This window comes from Betta splendens, chromosome 22 (genome assembly GCF_900634795.4).
Source record: "Betta splendens chromosome 22, fBetSpl5.4, whole genome shotgun sequence".
NCBI lineage: Eukaryota > Metazoa > Chordata > Actinopteri > Anabantiformes > Osphronemidae > Betta > Betta splendens.
In genome coordinates, this window is record NC_040900.2 from 10,433,974 (window position 1) to 10,453,386 (window position 19,413).

Here is a 19,413-nt window from a genome sequence, read left to right on the forward strand (position 1 = left end):
CACCGCTGGTGACAGGCTTGTCCATCACCGCGTCACATGAACTTACAGCTGCTTGGTCTTGCAGCTTCGGCTTTGGTTTCCCTTTGAGGGCAATGGAAGTCTGTTCAAATGGCTCTGGTTGACCTGCTCTGATCGAGCCTGGAAGTATTGGATCCAAAGAAAGTGGTATAGCACTCTCCACATACATTGACTGAGGGCAGGCGAGAATGCTTGGGTCCATTGACAGCTGTTTGGGTAGATTTCTTTTGGAGCCTCTCTTTTCCTCCTTCTCTTCTGGACAGTTGACAGCTGCATCTGCAGTGCTTTGGCGGACCAGGACTTTGCTTCTGGCCTGGGTTCCCACAGATACTTTAGACACCTGGTATTTCTTTACTCTAGCTCCCTCCATGCTGAAATCTGATAGAGATGTTCTAAGTCCTACTGCCTCTGTCCTCAATCTTAACCCTGGCCCCCCTCTGACCCCTAACCCTGCCCCTGCCCCTAGCTCTGCCCTTTCACCTTCTCCCTCCCCTGCCCTGGCCTCTAGTCCAGACCCTGCCCCGGCCCCGGCCTCTAGTCCAGACCCTGCCCCGGCCCCGGCCTCTAGTCCAGACCCTGCCCCGGCCCCGGCCTCTAGTCCAGACCCTGCCCCGGCCTCTAGTCCAGACCCTGCTCCTGCTTCTATTCCTGATCTTCCTCCGGGCTCTGCTCTTGCATCTTTCCCTGCCCCGGCTCTCATCCCACCACCTAAACCTACCCCAGGTCCAGCTGCCACGTTGGCCCCTTGGGGAGACCATGTGTTGTAATGCTGTGTGAAGGTGTTAAAGTTACTATTGAAAGCCCGAAGCTCTTTACAGAGGTCCCTCCTGAGCTCGGCAAGTTCTCGGCGCATTGCTGAGACCTCCTCTTTCCACTGCATGCTTATGGCTGCAGCCAAGGTAGCTGATTCTTTGATACTAGCCTGGATGGCTTTTGGCGACGGTCGTTCCGGGGCACTAGATCTGGGAGACCTGAAGAGACTTGGAGAAACAGGCGGTCCAGACAGAGGCTTGGGTGTAGCCCCCATGGTGTCTTTATGGTAAAGCCTGTCTCTTCTGATGGGGCAGCCTAGATCATCGTGAGCCAGAGGGGCTGTTTCGGCCAAATCCTCATGTAAACTGGTCTGGTCTGGTAAACAAGAGTCTTCCCGCACATAATTTCTGTCTGGAAGACAAATATAGATATGCATCTATAACACGGCCACAGGTGTGAGCAGCTGGAGAGAATGTGCTTTTTATTGCCACAAAGCAGTAACATCAAGTCATGCACTGAAATCCATGAGTCAAAATAAGATAATAGCAGAAATCTGCATCTGTTAAGTGCTGAGCCTGTGATTATCGCACCACTTTGCTCATCTGCATACCACAGATGAATACAGACAACAAATACACACTATCATTTTAATAGCCTATAATGTCATTAAACATTACATCACTGAGGGTCTCCCATTTTGACTCATTAGTGGGTTACACTGCCTTCTCAACCTTAGGTTTCAGCATGCATTCTCCACGTCTTTTCAGTGCACAAAGCCCAAACTCCTACCGTCACGGAATACATCACAGAGAATGAACAGGAGCTCTGATAAATGAGGCGTTGGAACGGCCCTTGCATGCTCTTGGATTTTTTAGTTGAAGTTAAAAAAAAAACAAAAAAAACAAAAAAACAAACGTGTACTTTGTGCAATGAAAAGAGGCAAAGATGAGCAAAGCTTCCAAACCCATTCTTAACAATCAGGAAGTAGAGTATGAACCCTATTGAAAATGTGAGGTCCAGTTAGACCGAATCATTCAGAGCAGATTATTCCCCCAGAATGCCCAAAATAGTGGCATAATCCATCACATAGCACACTCTGTAGAGTGGAAAAGATATTTGAGTTTACTGAGAAAGCAGTGTAAGCAAACATTTCTAGGCAGGAAAGCACATCTCCAGATGTCCACACCTCTAATCCTCGCTATTATAGCCCAGGTGATGCATTTAGTTCGTGACTCTGCTGTGGGAAGAGGCTTGAATCCGCTCGCCGCCCCGCTTTTCAAGCAGACACATTTTCTTCCCCACGTTCTTCATCCGTACGAGGACGACAGAATTCCCCTCGTGAATTCAGCAACCGCGGGAATTGTCGATCGCGGGATGCATGGGAATCGTTGAAGCCACCAGCAGTTTACAATTTACGTGGAATTCTCAGTGTCAGTATCTGTCGAGTTTTCAAGACTGCGTATGTGATATACTGCACGACAGTTCAGTTATTAATGTATTGGTTTGTTGTAATGTGATCTCGTTTGTTGTAAACATGACCTGTGCAATAAGACAAAATGAAACTGCATAATAATGTATGCTGTGTACTTACAAATGAAGAATGCATACCTTTAAACAAATTCTACCACTTGTTGCCCAGGTTGAATAAAGTTGAGTCCATTTCCAAGCGCCACCATGTGGTGCCATAAGGAAACTCAGACATCCAACAAGTAGCGGAAAAGGCAGTGATGTCCATAATATGACCTGATTTTCTTTTATTTCATACAATTTCCATTGGTAATTTTCAATAGGGTTCATAGCTTTACTCTTTGATGCATCCAGTGGATGAGCAAATGAAGCAGTGTATGTAAAGTACCGTGGGATGAACTGGCACAGCTCACAAATAAAACCTACAGTAACGCTAAGCCCAGTGAGAACAATGGAAACATCCAGGAGTGATTCATGCAAAGATATCTGTCTGAGTTACACGTTGGGTCTGATGCCTATATTCAATGCTGAACGCGCCGTTTTGAAGTCAGCTGGTCGTTTGTGTGGATTCGACGCTGATGTCTCGCTGTTCTTACCTGTGGTGGACCGTATGGTGGAGGTGACGGTGGAGGCCATGGGCGGGATGCACTCGTCGTCCTGGGAGTAGCCGGCCTGGATGGCTCGCAGGTAGCTGTGGCTCCGCGTGCGGAAGCAGCCGGGCAGGTCCAGAGCCTCCATGGCCTGGGACTCCACCTCACTGAACACCGACTCGCACACAGACTCAAACTGCCCGTTCACTTCTGTCTCACTCACCTGCAAGAAACAGAAAACACATGAATATTTTTCGTAGAGCTGCATAACAATTATATCACTGGAATAATGACATAGTATTTCCACACTAGCAGATACTGGTGAGCTGGTGTCATTTTCTACTGAGTACAAGAAAACATCATGATTTACATTTTAATGAAGTCAAGGTTTTTTTTTTATTATTTCCTATGTAAAGTATATACGATGCATCCAGTAATACCCTTGATGCTGACTTGTTAAAAACAACTGAGCAGCAATCGTGTGATGGTTATCACTTCGCTGTTTAGCAATATCCAGAGTCAAGATAAACATCCCGCTCTATTGGGAATCCGAGGAGTTTAGATGAATTTTGAAGACGAATCAATACGACTCTCGTTCGAGCGGGTGATGAATATCTCGGCGGCCGCGGCTCGAGCGGTTTAATTCATTGAGACAAACGATGAGCATTAAGATTTGGGCTAAACGAAGTGAAGGTAGACTAAAACACCACTCACCTGGCTCACTTGGCTCACACAGCTGGCCTGGCTCAGCGTGCTGACGGCCCGCATGTAGCTCTGGTTCCTGGAGCGAAACTTGGGGGAGTTGTAGTTGACGGAGGGATCCAGGGCAATGCTCGGGTGCATGTCCCTGGTGGCCTGCAAGTGGTAGCTCTGACTGAACAGATGGAAAAAGAGAAGCAGGCGGTGGGACCACAGCCTCACTAATGACTTCTTAAACAAATCAATTAAATATAATCCAACTAACAAAAACAATAAAGCGCTAATAAGTGCTTGCGGGGAACTTAACCTCCAGGGGGTGACAGCTTATGACGCTGCGTGTCCCAAGAGGGGATCCCCCCCCCCCACTCAATTGACATGTTCACAGGGGGCAAAAGTCTGCTCGACTCGCTGTCCTGAACCCTGCGATCGATGCGCGGAAGCGAGGGAAATGCAAATGGGGAGCTAGCTAGTGAGCAAGCACTTCGGAGAGCACCCTGGTGTCAGGCGGGTCAATTAAACATGCTGCCCCAGCAGGCCGGGAGGGCCCGAGCCACGCCTGGTTAGGAGGACGACTGGGGGGGGGGGGGGGGGGGGGGGGGGGGGGGGGTAAACCTGAGGATGCTACGTGAGTCACGCCAGGAAACCAAAATGAGCCTGCTGTCAGATCTATTTCTAATGGCAAGCCACGATGAGTAAGCAGTTTGTGGGCTTTTTATAGCCGTATACGCTGGTGTTTGGCGGCGAGGAAAATGCCAGTGTGATAAAAAAGGGACCCCAATCCATCTTGTCACGCTGTAGCAAGGCCGTGTATTTGCAATGAGTAGACGCAATATCAAACTTCTAAAACAGCCAAGAAATGATTACTTTTTTTACTCTTATTAACGCTCCAATTTCAATTAATAGAGAATAAGAAAGCGATTTGCCGACATGCGCGTGGCAGCGACTGTTGCTAAACAGTGCCTTATGATTGCAGCGGGAGCAGGTCGCACCCGCGTGACCTCCCACCGACGGGTCCCCGCGGTGCCGCAGCGCGGCAGCGTCCGCGAGGGGAGCGGACGGCGCTGAGCTGTATTCACCTTAAGTCTGCAGCGAAATTGGTGATGTAGTTACACATGTCACTGTTGATTTTATCCAGGCGGTAAGAGCTGTGGGTAGAAGAAGAAAACACAGTTACTGGTTCCCGCGGGCGGGAGTCGGATGAATGGGATGGCACCGGGCGCGTGGCGTCTGAACGTTTGCCGGGGGCTTCCTTTTTTTGGGCGATGACGGGCGACGACGGAGGATGTTCGTCGTACGTTAACTCGGCAGACATTGCGCGGCCGAGGCAACGTCGTCCACATGAAAGGTGAGTGTTTCGTAAGCGAAAGCAACGCTAACACAACAGACAATGAGGCGCTGGATGATGAAGCGCTACTCACACATAAAACAACAACAATACATAATCTGAACATTTTCCCAGTGAGGATAATTAGATTGAGACGAATGACATCCTCACGTTCTCCTAAAAGCAATGAAACTTCTATGAGACTTCACTGTAGCTGTAGATCAGACTTAAGTGCTCCGGCGAACGCATTACCGAGGCAGACTTCACCATTAGGGTCAGCGCAGACGTGAGAATGTGTCGTCCCTTTCTAAAATCCACAAAAACACTGCAGCGAATTCCCCGTTAATTCCCCTGATTGGCGCTAATGCACCGGCGCCATTCGCTTGTATTAAAGCAAAAGGACGGCGGGACGCTCGCGCTTCCGGCAAAGTGCTCTTTTAGCGGTTAAACAAAGTGCAGTCGCGACCGCAGACTCTTTTTCATCTCAGCAAGAAGGCGCACGAAGGGTTAACACTCACAGCCTGTGGACAATCAGCACATAACTGTATGTTACGAAGGAACAAGTCAAAGGGCTGAAGGACCTTGTTTGTCATAGTTTCATTCACCAGCAGCCTTGAAAAACACATTCTGGACAAAAATGACTGTTTGAAGACGAAAGTCGCTTCACTATGCGCGACACGTTCCCGGCAGACTCGAATCAATGGAATGGAATTCTGCTCTGACCTTGGGAAGCAAAGGAGAGACGCCCACGCCCGCCACTGTGCGAATGACTAATTACAATACGTCCGATCGAGGATCATCAGACGCTTTGTCGGGATTACGTTTGATTAATTAGCGCAGCTGCGTGAGGATCGAAGGGTTTGTGGGGCAGAGAACGTGAGGTATTGTAAAAACTGGCTCCAGGTGTTAAGAACATCAGGCTTAAACCCACGTTAGGTTGCCAGGCGTTGACATTGAGGTTCCTCTGTGAACATGTGTCATCATTACTGACTGATTATGCTAATGGCTATTATTGAAATGTGCCACGTGTCATTCAGCGCCCGTCGTCATTAATCCGTCCCTTAAACGTCTCTGACAGGTCACACTGTGGCACACAGAAAAGCTCATTTCTCTTCAATTCATCTCGGCGTACGGCTTCATGGGACGTTTCGGCCCCCGGGGGTGAGGCAGTAATGTAATGGAAACGAGGCCGAGGGGCGTGAATGGTTATTAATTAAAACAATCATTGACATCTACTGTAACCGGGCTGTTCTGGCCAAGTGATGCACAGCGCGTGTGACGGATTCCTTCATTGGTGAGATGAACATAGACGGTCACCGACTGCAGAGGCTGAGAGAGAGAGAGAGAAAGAGAGAGAGAGAGAGAGACAGAGAGACAGAGAGAGAGAGAGAGAGAGAGAGAGAGAGGGAGGTGGCACCAACCTGACAGCCTGCTCTCAGTCTAACGTGATTTGTTTCTGGGTGCGTTCGCTGTCAAATCTGTGTCCGAACGCCCCTGTGGGACATGGAATTGCTACAAGTGCAGAGGAAGGCCGACCTGCGGCCTGTCTGTCTGGAATCCAATCTGACCCCCCCCCCAATGAGCCCGGTGGGCCATAATGGCACGACGAGAATGTTTGAATGTTGATTGGAATGGACCAAAGCAGCAAAAGGAGCTCAGATTATGCACAGGTCTGTGAAAACGCAACATATACATTTGTGGAAAGGCTGAATTGAAAGGATTCGGGTTTTTGCTGCGATCACTGACTTCACAGACTCCACAGGTGCTTCCCTCCCCCGTCTGTTTGCTGCTAGAGCGATCACAGAGCAGCCGAAAACGCTCTGATTTACGTAAAACGAAGACGCTTCACTCTGAAAGCGTCTGCGTTTCTCAGCTTTGTAATTATTGCAGTAAATCTCTGTCGGTTCACGTAAAAAGCTCCACCCTGACGCTAAACTGCGCCGTGAGAGGAACTCCACGCGAAGCTTTGGTGGAGGAGGAAGCAGGAGAGCATCAGGACTCTGAGGTGATCTGTGCTCATCAATATCTTCCTTTCAGAGTCTCAGGGGCCTCAGTGCAGCAACTGCAACCGTGCTGCCAGCTGCAGCGTCTTAAAAAGCCCTGAGCAAACGGGGAGCGAGGACCGAGTTTGGCCGGAACGAGGCCTAAGAGAGCGGATCTTAAACAATATGCGTCCCTTAAAAGCACGAGCCTCCATCACAGTGAGCCAGCTTCAATAAACACAATCAGGGGGAAAGTTTTCTGAAAGTTTCTCCCCCAAAAGAAATGGAAATTAAAGTGTTAAGGGTAAATGAGGATGTACTTGCACGCCGTGCTCTTTAAGCCGCAGCTAAAGGCCTTTAATGGAGGCCGCGGACGTAAATGCACTCAATATATTCCAGGAGCGAAGCAGATGAAAAGATTCAGTTATGAAAGAGAGCGGGTCCGGGATGTTTTTTGAATTGTTATATTATTAAAATAGACTTGTGAGTCTTGGCTGTAATTACTGTTTTCACATTCTACTAACAAAGAGGAGCAGGCTCCTTTTGAATGTGTTTGGGGGGAGGGGGGGGGCAAAAAGTGAATTTGCTTTCTCCACCCGACGCCTTTTAAGAAATGGAAAGAAAAGAAAAGAAAATCTATCTGCCGCACACAACGCGGCGCCGTCTACACAGCGTGTGTCTGCGTCCTGTAACCTGCGTTTAAACCTACGCTCGATAAGTTGCGTCTGATCGCTGCTGTGGGCGATGGGAGCGTCTTTTGTATTTATGCTACACGTTCAGATGAGCTGCGGACGAGAAACACCCAATAAAACGCAGACAAGCTGCTTCAGCGTGAGCTCTGCAACCTGCATCATGGCTGTGTCTCTGCCTATTACAACGGGCCTGGCAAAGATAACTTTAATCCATATTAATGATAATACAAGCCAGCAACATACCTCAGGGGGAAGAGCTTAGCGAGTCTACATTGTTGCACTTTATTGATGTCTGTGCTTTATTATTTAGTCTCATCTCCAGCTTCTGATACCGCAGCTCCGTAACACTGTAGGCGCACGCGTGACATTGTGATCGCTTGTATCCTCCCGCACTACCGGCGTCTAACAGGGACACATCCCAGAAGAGACGGCGACGCAAGCGTCGGAGATGGGGCTCTAATGAGCGCCGAGTGCAGCCATCGATGGAACGCGGGCAAAGCTGCGTCATCATTCATACGGCGAGATCGTTCCTCGGCTGGAGTAGAATGAGGACTGTGCACCGTCCGCACCACGCACCTCTGGGAGTCCAGCAGGTCCCGGGGTCTGATGATGGCCTTGACCAGGGCGTCCGGCCGCACCGACTTCTGAGGCGACGTCTTGGGGCTGGAGTCCGACTCGCCGCTCTCCTCGTCCCCCATGGCTTTGACGTAGCTGCTGCTGCGCATGCGGCGGCACGGGATCTCGTCGTCCTTGCCCCCGCCGGGGTAGCCCCCCCACTCATCCTGGGGCACCTGAACGCCCCGTGGAGACAGAAACAGACACGCTGGTCAGTTCATGATACTTGCTGCATGGACGCCCGGCGTCGCGTCAAGCCATACGGGAACACGCTGCAGTCTCCGCTCGTTAAGAGAGCTAAACGAGGCCCCACAACGTGGCCACGCGAGGACGCGGCATCCCGCTCTTTGCTGCATATAGAACATCTCACATGCAGACGGCCAATGAGTGGAGGTGATTGGAATCTATTTCACAACGAGCACATGTGGAGAACAGAATTAAGTTCTGAATAATGATATTACCGCCGGCTCAGAATATGACTCCATTACTGTCCATGGATGTTGGCATAATAAGGCCCCGGCAGTTCTCTGTATTGGTTGTAGTTATGCAGCTTGTTCCGATCTGCTGGAAGAACTTCACCCACTTGTATAATGAACTGATGATGATTGTTCACAAGCTCATTACAAATAATCACGTTCTCTCTTCTTCTCTTTCTAGAGCGCGCACACTATGTTTTGCTTCATTTTCATCTGGGTTCCATTACCGTGGCAACAGAAGCAACAGCTGAGTCAGGGTCTTACAAACAAACAGATTCAAACGCATGCACGAATCCCCTGGTTCCCCTCGTGTGCGGTCATGGCCAGGAGCTTTAGCTGGACACGCATCTGGGCGGCTAATGACCTGCACCTATCGAATGCGACGTTGTTAGTCATCATTACAGGCTTGTGTGGAAGCCGAAGGCGTCACCGCCGCTGAATCCATCTGTCACTCCAACATCCTGGCAGCGGGATCAGCAACGGCAAAGTGCCAATCCACCCGCCGCTGGATTTCATTAGGCAGAACCTGGCCTGGGACCATATTTTGCTGCAGTCAGGGAGAGTTTTGTAATGTTAAAAAATGAAGTATGATTATGATTGATGTGAATCTCTGTTGTTGTATGTTCCGCCGCCGGTCAATGACTAACTCTCCACTCGCAGGTTCACAGTGAGCTGACTGGTCCCAACAAATGTCACGGGGAGATAGGCTGCGTCCAAATGCCACTAATGCGTCAGACACGCGACTCCAATGATTTTGCAATGCAAATGTCATCTTTTGGGGGGGAAATAACAATTGAAGTGTGATTATTATTCAAAAGGAAAACAAAGCAGAAATGAGTCTTTGTATGAAAAGCTGCAGGAATGTTAAACAAAAAGTCACTTGGACACAAACTGTTTATCCAGGAATGCAGAGGATTCCTGTGACACTAATGCTATTAACATCTAGCATCAGTGCATGTCTATGGTGGCACATCAAATCTAATTTGCTTAAGTAAATGATCAATAATTGATTATTACCCCAGTTTTTGTTCATCTCAGAGAATGCTGGATCAAAGCGGCGCCTCACTCTTTGTTTTATCCATTTTGTGGCCTTGAAAGCATGATTGATGGGGATTTGTGAATATACATTTGAACACACACGCACACGCGCACCTGCACGCACACATCCCGATAAAAGTCATTCATCTCCCCTCCAAAGACGGGCACGCACCAGCTACCAAATGGAGTCGATGGGTTAATTAAGTCTTTGAGGGGTTGGATATTTTTAGGCGTCTAATTAATGAACGGAATGCCAGAGGACAAGCGCAAGCTGTGGTGAGATTTGTTTAATTTGGGCCCGCTGATAAGCGGGCGAGATTGTGCGGCGTCTCCTTATGAAGATGTTAAAAGCTGCCACCGCTGACTGCTGGGAAAGCTGGCGTCCCAGCATGCTTAGCGGAGCGGAAACGTATGTGTCAGCTTGGACCCTGACCCGCACTCCTTGCACAAGGAGGAGGAGGAGATTAGTGACTAGAGCGGTTGCCTCATTCACTGTATTGTGTGTCCAGTGCTGCCGTTTGTTTTATGCTGATGATGTAAAGGTATTTTATGAATACGGGCTGACCTCTGTGGGAGCTGTGGGGAAGTTGTGGGTGTGCGCCGGGGGTCGGACCCGGCGGCTCGGGCCCGCGGCACCCTGCAGTGCAGCGGTGCATTTCATTGATTAACGCCGTGGCTCTGTCTATACACAGCAAGCCTCCCACCGAGGAACATAAGTCACTGCCATTAGGTGGAGAAGCTCACGGGATCGACGGGGGAGCGGGGAGGTGGGAGGGAGGGGGATGCGGCAAGCGAAGCAGCAAATGGCCAAAGAGAGCGAGGAAGGGAGAGGGGAGAGTTGAAGAGTTCTTAAAGGTTCAATCATTGGTAATCCAACCCACAAGCCTCCATCCTCTCATTTCCTCCCACAAGATTGCTCGGATGTGCAGTGTGTGTGTGTGTGTGTGTGTGTGTGTGTGTTGGAGCAGGTGTTTTTTTTTTTTTTTTTTTCCTCCTCTTCCGTCTTAAAGGGGACAATGTCACACGGATTCCTCACCAGCCGACCGAGCACCCCGACTCTCGTCTGACAGCGTTCCATGATGCTTCCATGTCACAGCACAATATCTCCCATTGACAAACGAGGAAGAGCCTCTGCACCAGTACATGCTGCAAATGAACAAACTGTGGCATTAACTATTTAGGAACCACAGTTTCATGCATTGCACCCATTTACTGGGGGGCTTAAATAAATAATGGAACAAATGAGAGAAAAGCATGGAGGGAAGGGAGAGCTTCTCAACTGTGTGCCTGCCAGCGATGAAGCGACTGCTGATGCTGTAGTACTAGCGTAGCGGTGGTACAGTGGGATGAATCGGAGTTCATAGAGCCAAAACTAGAAGCTGGAAGGAGCAGATGCTGCGTGCTGCTCCTGCACCACAACCCAGGACATACTGCAAAACCTGCAGTACCGAGTGCACAAGGAGGGGATGCTCTTTGATGGTCAGTCAGCTGATCTCAACCCACCGGAGACTCGAGCAGTGATGGTCTGCAAGGATTTCACCTCAAATATTACAGACAGTGCCTATTTTTATTGTTATGTTGGTGCACGGTGCATGAAGCTTCATGGATAATTATTTAATTAAACAGCTGTGTTTTTTCATCTTCTGTTGGCTATAAGCTCTGTATCTATAATGACATTATAAACTAATAACCATAATAACACTTCACTTCCCTGGATCCACACGTGCCACGCAGTAACGCACTTGTTTTTATTACGCGCTTTAAAAGATGGTTTTATATCCAAATGAACAGAACGAACTCGCCCGGTCAAATCGCATCAAGGTCTGTGTCGCGTGTGCGAAGGGAGACGCTTAAGGAGGCCAAGGGGGGAGAAAAGAGGCGAAAGAAGCCCGTGCAGACACAAAAGTACAGCACACAAAAGGAAACTGTTTCCTTTTGTGACCGCTAATGTATTGTTGGTGGCTTATAAAAGCCAGGGCTTGTGGTTCCCTCACGCTGTGATGACCCCAATCTTAGCCTGACACCCTTCCACCAGTCAACACACAAGAGTCAGCTCCTTTACCGCGCGCTGGAAGATAATGGAGGTTTTGTAGAAGGAGGACGTTCCGACTAATTCTGATGTTTATTATCAATTATCTAAAATAATGCATGATATTTCTGAGTCTGTCTGTAAGCAGCCTAGCAAGCAACCGGCTGACAGTGGAGGTTTGTGAGCTCATCGTCATAAAAGCCCGCTCCTGTCACCGTCTCCCGTCAGCCGACATCCTCCCCCCCTGCATCACCGTCTCCCACATCGCCGCCGCTACTCACGCACGTACGCGATTGCTCTAATTGGATTACATTTATTTCAAGGACATGGAAGATTTGCAAATATTGCACGTACTGTACAGTACGTCTCCAGGCCCACAGCGACAATGTTCTCTGAAGCACAAACATGTGGCTTCTTAAACGCTTGATTGTGGATTTCCTCCATCATTTGCCTTTTTCTGACTTTGTCTTCCCGCCATCTGGCGCCTAAATGACACTGCGCTGCGGAGTTGCTGGAGCTTTATAGTAGCAAACGGCAGCTTAAGCCTAAGCACACAATGAGCGACGAGCAGATGCAATAGATGAACGCATGGGTCTAATTGTTGATTATTAAAGAGTTATAACACAAAAACGTCCTTGTAAAACGTTTTAGGGTAATAAAACACAAATCTGAGCAGATGCTGGTTGACACGGTGGCCTCAGAGACGAGCAGCGTTTAACTGCCTCATCCAGGATCTGACGAAGTACGGCCCCGTGGTCTGACAGCGATCTGGGAACCCATTAATGTAAAATTTAGGGAAGCCCTGTGTGTGTGTGTGTGTGTGTGTGTGTGTGTGTTCGTGTGTGTGTGTGTCTGTGTGTGTGTGTGTAGCTGTCACTCTCAGACACAGGCACCAGTTTGGTTTCGGCTGCTTTGCACTTTTGCCTTTTGTGTTTCAATCACCCGCCTCTCAAGCTCCATGCCTGACAAGCCAACATGGCAATTAATTGGCTTATTAAATTCCACTGCAGTGCCCTATCAGCAGAAACTATCAAAGGCTAATCCTCCCTTTGTACATCAGTGTATGCAGCTGGAGGATCTGACTTAAAGGACTCAGAGCTGTGAGTAGGAGCGCTTATTGTTGCCCGAGAACGTGGAGGCGGCACAGATTACTGCTGGATTACTGCCTCTGCATCCGCTGCATTTACATATCTGATTTAGGCGGAGCGGGCGATCAAGAGCGCGGGAGAGACAGCGGGGCACACGCGCACACCTGCGAGTGCGCAACGGCGATTTATAAAGATGAATGTTTTTTTTCGGGCGGACTGGGGCTAATTTGTGAAATTAGTTTGCATGAGAAAGCGAACGGTGGCTAATAGCGGGTCTGATTGTTAATCTATGTCTGTCGTCCCCAATGTCTGGTTAATCGATCTTGCTGCTGCGGTGCCCAATGGCAAGGCCACACACACACACACACACACACACACACACACACACACACACACACACACACACACACACACACACACACACACACACACGGTAACATATGAGTGACACATCCCACAACTCACACTTTTATAATTCACACCTTTTTATGTCTTTCTGTCAACAACCAAGGACACAAACAAGGTGACCAGTGCATCATCAAACCATCTGGTGTGTAATAATCACCAGAGAACACCCCCCCCCCACACACACACACACACTCTCTGGATTCACTCTACGCAGACAGCTGTGGGAGATCCCAACTGAGCAACAGGAGGAAGTGAAAACTTCTCAATGTGACCCCTCGGCGTGTGCAGAGCATCATATCTAACTATTATGGCTTCTTCTCCGTCTGAGTGCTCGGCAGCATCACGGCGGCATCTCAAAGCACCCGTTGAGCCGCAGAGCTCAGTGCTGTTTCTGTCCCTCTCCCTTCCTTCCACGCGTCTGAGAGGCCACTGATTTTCCTCTGGGGGAAGGAAAGATGTGTCACCCCTGCGTCGACTGAATTGATAACGTGGGGCTAAATATAGGCCTGCGGCAGGAAGTAGGAGAGGGGGATATTTTTAGAAGTGTTTATAGTGCTGTGACTCGGACGCCACTTGGATTGAACGAGCAAATGGCAGAAGCGGAAGGAAAAGGGAGGGAGGAGGGCACCGAGCACTCCCCTAATAAAAGATTGCTTCACTTTGTGGGATTGTAAAAAAAAAAAAAAAGAAAAAGCTGAGTGGATGAGAGTCCATTCTGTTCAGTTCAAAATAATCATCAATTATTTAAAAATAGCCTATTTAAAAGGAGTCCTCTGAAACATTTTCTGTTGACGTGAGGCAGATTGAGCGCCTTCGTTGGCCGCACTGGCTGATCTAAGTAATGTATTGGCTTTCTGTTTATAACACTCTCAAATCCATACGGCGCACTCTCTGCTCAGAGCGCCGAGTCGCCGCTCTCCCGATGTGCTGAAGTGCTCAATTTATTTTGGCCGCGGGCGGTACTTACACGACGCTATCAGATACCGCATTGTTGTATATCGAACGGCGTTGTAACGGAATCTATTCCCCCACCCGCTCGGATTTGCAATTTGGGATCTCGTTGGCGCCCCTCGCTCTTGGGGCGTGCGTTTAAAAAGGCCGTGAGACGGTCCAGGGAGAAGTGCTGACTCACCCCGAATCGATCCCCGCGGAGCTATGGGGGTGTCCCGCGGAGCCGATCGTACGCCTGAGCCCAACGCAGAGCCTCTGTCGGGGCTGAGCTCGATGCGGAATCAGAGGGAAAATCAACACGCCGGCAATCGCTGTGGATCTATGCTATCTTTTATTCTGGTACCGCCGACTTCTCGCCCCCCCGCGGTGCGGATCGTTCTTGGAGCTAATTGATTCGTCTGACTGTACCAGGCCCTTCAGTTGGCGGCCACATGCTGGGCAGCAGGACATGTGTGACACCAGGGGCAGCGGCTTCAACCAGGAAACCAGCAGGGAGGAGCAACTTGGCCCGTGTGTCGACGACGCAGGCTGAGATTCTGGGAATTTAGTGTTTCTTTAAAAGTGTCCTGTTCCTACGAGTTTTAAATGACGGCGAATGGACGCTCAATCACTGCAGTGAGAGACAAAATAAATTCATCGTCTCTTCAACTGCTTTTCATGAAACTAAGCTCTTCAACACATTGTCCAGATACCTCCAAATACAGAATAGCGCAACTCACCTGCAGGTAGTGACAGGGCCTGAGGTTGGGCTTCAGGTCGGTGGGTGTCATGGGCTTCTCCAGGTTGAGGGAGGACTTCCTGTAGGCCTCCTTGGCCTGGCTGACCGTGAGCGTCGACCAGGAGCTCCTCTTCATGAACTTGCCCTCCGGCGCCATGCTCATGCTTTCGCAGGCCGAGCACTTGACGTCGTTGTTGCTCTTGGAGGCCTTCAGGGACAGGTCCCCCGCCAGTTGGCTGTGCATGGAGTCGGGGGGGGGTGGGTGTGGTGGTCGGTTGGGGGGTGGGGTAGCAGTGGCTGATGTGGTCCACCGGGTGCCGCGTCAGGACGCTCGGGGTCCGGTACGTGCTGTCGCTGTCCAGGTTGTCGTCGGAGCTCCACCAGCCCCCCGAGCGCTGCTTGCAGCTGCCGTCGGACTTGCGCTCTTTGCTCTTGCTGCGCTTGCTGTGTTTGTGGTGGCCCTGGTGGTGGTGGTGGTGGTGGTGGGAGCCGTCCCGGTGCGAGTCGCTCTTGGTTCCGTTCATCTTGGAGGAGCCCTCCAGAGAGTGGGACTTGGTGAAGAGCTTCTGAACGGAGTGGACCAGGTGGCGGATCCTGCCGGGGCTCTCGTTGCGCTGCTCCGTGGTGGTGGTGGTGGTGGAGGTGCGTTGGTACTGCAGCGTGTGGAAGCCGTCTCGGTGCAGTGGCATCTGCTTTTCGAACTGGTCCAGGAGGTTTGCCGGGATCCGGTTCATTTTGCCGCTGCCGCCGTGCGAGGAGGACCGGTCGTCGTCTCGGGAGTCCCTGCCGCCGGACGTGTTCCCGCCGCTGTCCCGCAAAGCGCTGCCGTAGTGCATGCGGGGGAAAGTGCTACTGGACATGGAGTGGTCGGTGGTGGACATGGACACCGGCATCACCATGCACTCGGAATGGATGGAGCTGCGCGGGGAGCAGCGGTGGTGACCCTCCAGGGGGCAGCTCTCGGTGGGGCTGAGGAGGTAGGAGGGGGGCCGCGAGTCGCCATGGTGGAGGTGGTGATCCAGGGAATGGTCACACTCAGCCAGGCCGCAGGCGTGGATGGAGGTGGGGGAGGTGAGCTGGAGCTGGGACGGGCGGCCGCCAGACAGACCTTTCATATTCCTGCGTGGAGGGGAGTAGCTGTCCTCATCGAAGTACTGCGAGGGAGACCATGAATACTGCTGGTCTGGAAGCGAGAGAGGGAAAAACAAGGGTTAAAATACAGGAAAGCCGTTCCCAGAATATAAAAAGAGATGCATTTCACACTTAATGATGAGGAGGAAAAAGCCTAACGACACATCCTCAAACAACCTCACATCCCACTTTCACCTAAACTATAAAGAGCCGGCGAAAGACGGTGGCAACAGATTGAGCGAATACGTCTCAGCCATCCTATTTCTTCCACCCCACTTCTATTACAGGCGTTGATGAAACACAGCGGCAGAAACTAGGTGGGAAGAGACGGAACGTGCGGAGGCAACAGGTAGGAGAACACGCCGCCATTTATCCAATGCAAAGCGCCATAATAGCCCATCACTCCGCGGCGCCGGTGTCATCCATCACAGCCCGAGGGGAGACTCCTGTGAGGTAAACGACCTTGAGAGGCGCTCACCCACTGAGGCGTCCCTGCGCTTTTCCTCCCTCGGACCTTGGCCTCAAACCCGCTCCAAACTTGGACCGTTACACGCTTCGCACCATCAAAACGATACGGAAACGCTATTTCAGGTCATAATTCCCCACTTCTCTGAACCTTGTCTTTTGAAGTAGGCAACAAACAAACAAACAAACAGAGGAGCGACCAGGTCCAAGCTCGATTACCTGCCGACGACATGCCTCATAAACTGCTGCTCTCTCTCTCCCACTTCTACAAACTGAAGGAGGTCTCTTCCAAGCTAAAGAGAAACGGCGCACAATCTAAAGTTATTTAAAATGTATATTATACATACAACAGTGCTTCTATGTCCTGGCTATGGTTTAAAGAAACACTGCCAGACCCATAAAGGACTATTTAAATCAGTGTATTAGATTGTTCTATACCACACAATGTGTTGGATTTAAGATCTAAGGGGATCAGGGGTCTGAGCCCTGGTCGGCTGATGATGATCTGTGTGCTCAGACAATCAGAAGCTGCATTTCCTGTGTGTGTTACACAGTGGTGAAGTGCAGTGCATTCGGTTCGGCGCGGATCCCCGTGTCTTGGTGGGACTTACGCGCCTTGTGAGACTCATTCACAGCTGTTGAAGACGTTCACAACACGAGAGAATGAGAGAGGGTACAGGATGTTCTAGTGATTCTTCACAACTTGTGTCATGCTCTGATATATTTCTATCTTATCACATTAATAGTTGAGAGATCTAAAAGTGAACAGCTGAGGCTTGGCTGATTAGTACGATCTCGTCTATTGTCTTCCGCTTAAACCGAACAGAACTAAAAGAAATGTTGGATCTAAAAACGTTCTGAATAGTAGTGGAGTAGTACTTGTGACTGGGCTCCATCACTGCATGAAAAGGATGTTTGAGACTGACAATGAGGACTTTCTTCTGGAATATATTGTCAGCAGCTCTAAGAAAATCTAATATTGTCAAATCAAAAGCCACTCCAACATCATAACAGTGACTACAGAGGTGATGTACAATGACTAAGTTGGTGGATGTTTCCTTTTCATCTTTCAAATTGGATCAAATTTATTCCTTTCAAACTTAATTTTAATGAGGTCTAAGATCCCAACCCCCGAGGCGCAGCCGAGCTCTTTCGTCGCCGTCGTCCTCCATCTGTCGAGATGAAAACAAATTCTCGCTGTTTACCAGTCTCGCGCAGCCACGTCTGCTTGGCAGCCTGATGGAGAACTAATCCAGACTACTCCAGGCACGCGTGATGGAAAACAAGCCCAAAACACACCGTGAACCAACAGCACAGTTCACCAGGCTAAACCGGGTGAAGCTTGAGTCACCACCGTTCACACCTTGCGAGTAATTGCAGCAAAAGCATGATGGTGCATTATTGATCGACGCAGTGCTCTTTTTCTGTCTGATGTAATGTCACAGTCTTACTCCGAGGCCTCCCTTTGACAACTGACTGCTCCTTGAGGTAACTCAGGGAGCTGCACTGAATAAATTATCTGCTGGCAGAGTTCTGGCACTTCTCTGGATTATATGACAGCCGAGACACCCACCAGCCCTCCATCGCTCGCTCTCTATTTTTCACCTCAGCGCTGATACAAAATTTAACTTCAGCTAAAGGAAATTTGAAAAAAAAAAAGAACACAAGCCATTTCAAAAGGTATTTAATATTTACACGGACCCAGAGCTGAGACGCTCTTCTGGCAAGTGCTCTGCAAACAGGGGAGACAAGTATACGGGGCGTCCGTGCAAAGGCAGAGGGCGCGTTGTTTTTACACCGACACCGGCACCTGCCATCACATTATCGGCTTCCCGACAAGGCTGCCAACTCCCAGGATGGAGGGTGACTTTAGCAACTGGAAGGGAACTTGGCCTTGGCACATCTGCAGGCGGGGACAACGTCTGTAAATGTTGAAGGATTAGCAACAAATGAAACAATCTATGATAAAAAAAAACAAACGGGACTTTAAAGCAGGAGGAACGGACTCATTTATTAAGCGTCCTGTTTGGGGCTCTGCCCGCGTGCGCGCACGGTGAGCAAAGGTCGTTTTGCTCCTCTTAACACATTAGCATTTAAATAGCGTTATATCTGGGCCCAGTATCAGTGACAGCTCCCACTCTGCCACCAGCTCAGAGCCTAACTGGAGTTGAAAACAAAGTCAGGAGATAATGAAGCGCCGGACTGGGCCGAGAGATCAAAGGTACGCAACCTTCAGACTTGGCGACCAGCTTAAGAGACGATTAGGATGAAGGCGAGGCTGACAGTAACCTTTACTGGTTTACAACCAGTCACAGCATCCGATGGCTCAACTACTCTGGCTGTAATAAAGTGGCAGGTTATATGTATTGATGCTCTGCTAACCTAATTACCTTGAATCTATGCATGTCAAAGCATAAAACCAAAGTCTTAAAGAGAATGCACACACTTGGTCACCAGTGACGAAAAAGCCTTGTGTGCTTCCAAGTGGCTAGAATAAAGTCGCACCCCGTACTTTATGAGCAAAACAAATCGATGGAGCAGCTTTCTTATCCATCTCCCAAAGGTTAAATGCAGCCTCCCCAGAATTCTGGCCTTTACTTAGAAAATCAAAGGGAAGGGAATTGCGTCCTCGACCCTCGGGGCAAATCACCGATGGTCTGAGATATTAGATTAGAGGCAGGGCCAACGGACAAAGACGCAAAGTGGCAAATCTGTCAGCTCTGCAGGCCTCGCGATGGCTCCAACCCAATAAGGCCCCGGCTCATGGCCGCGGCAGACACGCTGCGCTCACTCGGTCCGAGTGACGGCGCGGGGCGGTTCCGCGCGTGCGCGACGTCAACCCGCCGAGCTCCAGCCGCTAGCGCGCTACTCGGTTAGCCGAACGGCCGCGACAAACGGCAGCCAATCCGCCGCCGCTAGTATTTGTCCTCATCCCCCATCTGGCCCTGGCGCGGGACGACGCTGCGCCT

The 19,413-nt window shown here is 50.1% G+C and overlaps 1 protein-coding gene across 1 annotated transcript in view; it reads right to left on the bottom strand.

Annotated features, from left to right (window-relative positions):
* The window catches only part of dlgap2a (discs, large (Drosophila) homolog-associated protein 2a), a 94,462-nt gene that overhangs the window by 15,861 nt on the left and 59,188 nt on the right, over positions 1 to 19,413 (bottom strand). The window contains exons 6-11 of the mRNA XM_055505911.1: positions 15,133 to 16,031; positions 14,850 to 15,098; positions 8,102 to 8,316; positions 4,604 to 4,672; positions 3,543 to 3,702; positions 2,835 to 3,051 (exon numbers count right to left, since the gene is read on the bottom strand). Coding sequence (XP_055361886.1) covers positions 2,835 to 3,051; positions 3,543 to 3,702; positions 4,604 to 4,672; positions 8,102 to 8,316; positions 14,850 to 15,098; positions 15,133 to 16,031 — 1,809 coding nt within the window. The remainder of the gene's footprint in view (positions 1 to 2,834; positions 3,052 to 3,542; positions 3,703 to 4,603; positions 4,673 to 8,101; positions 8,317 to 14,849; positions 15,099 to 15,132; positions 16,032 to 19,413) is intronic.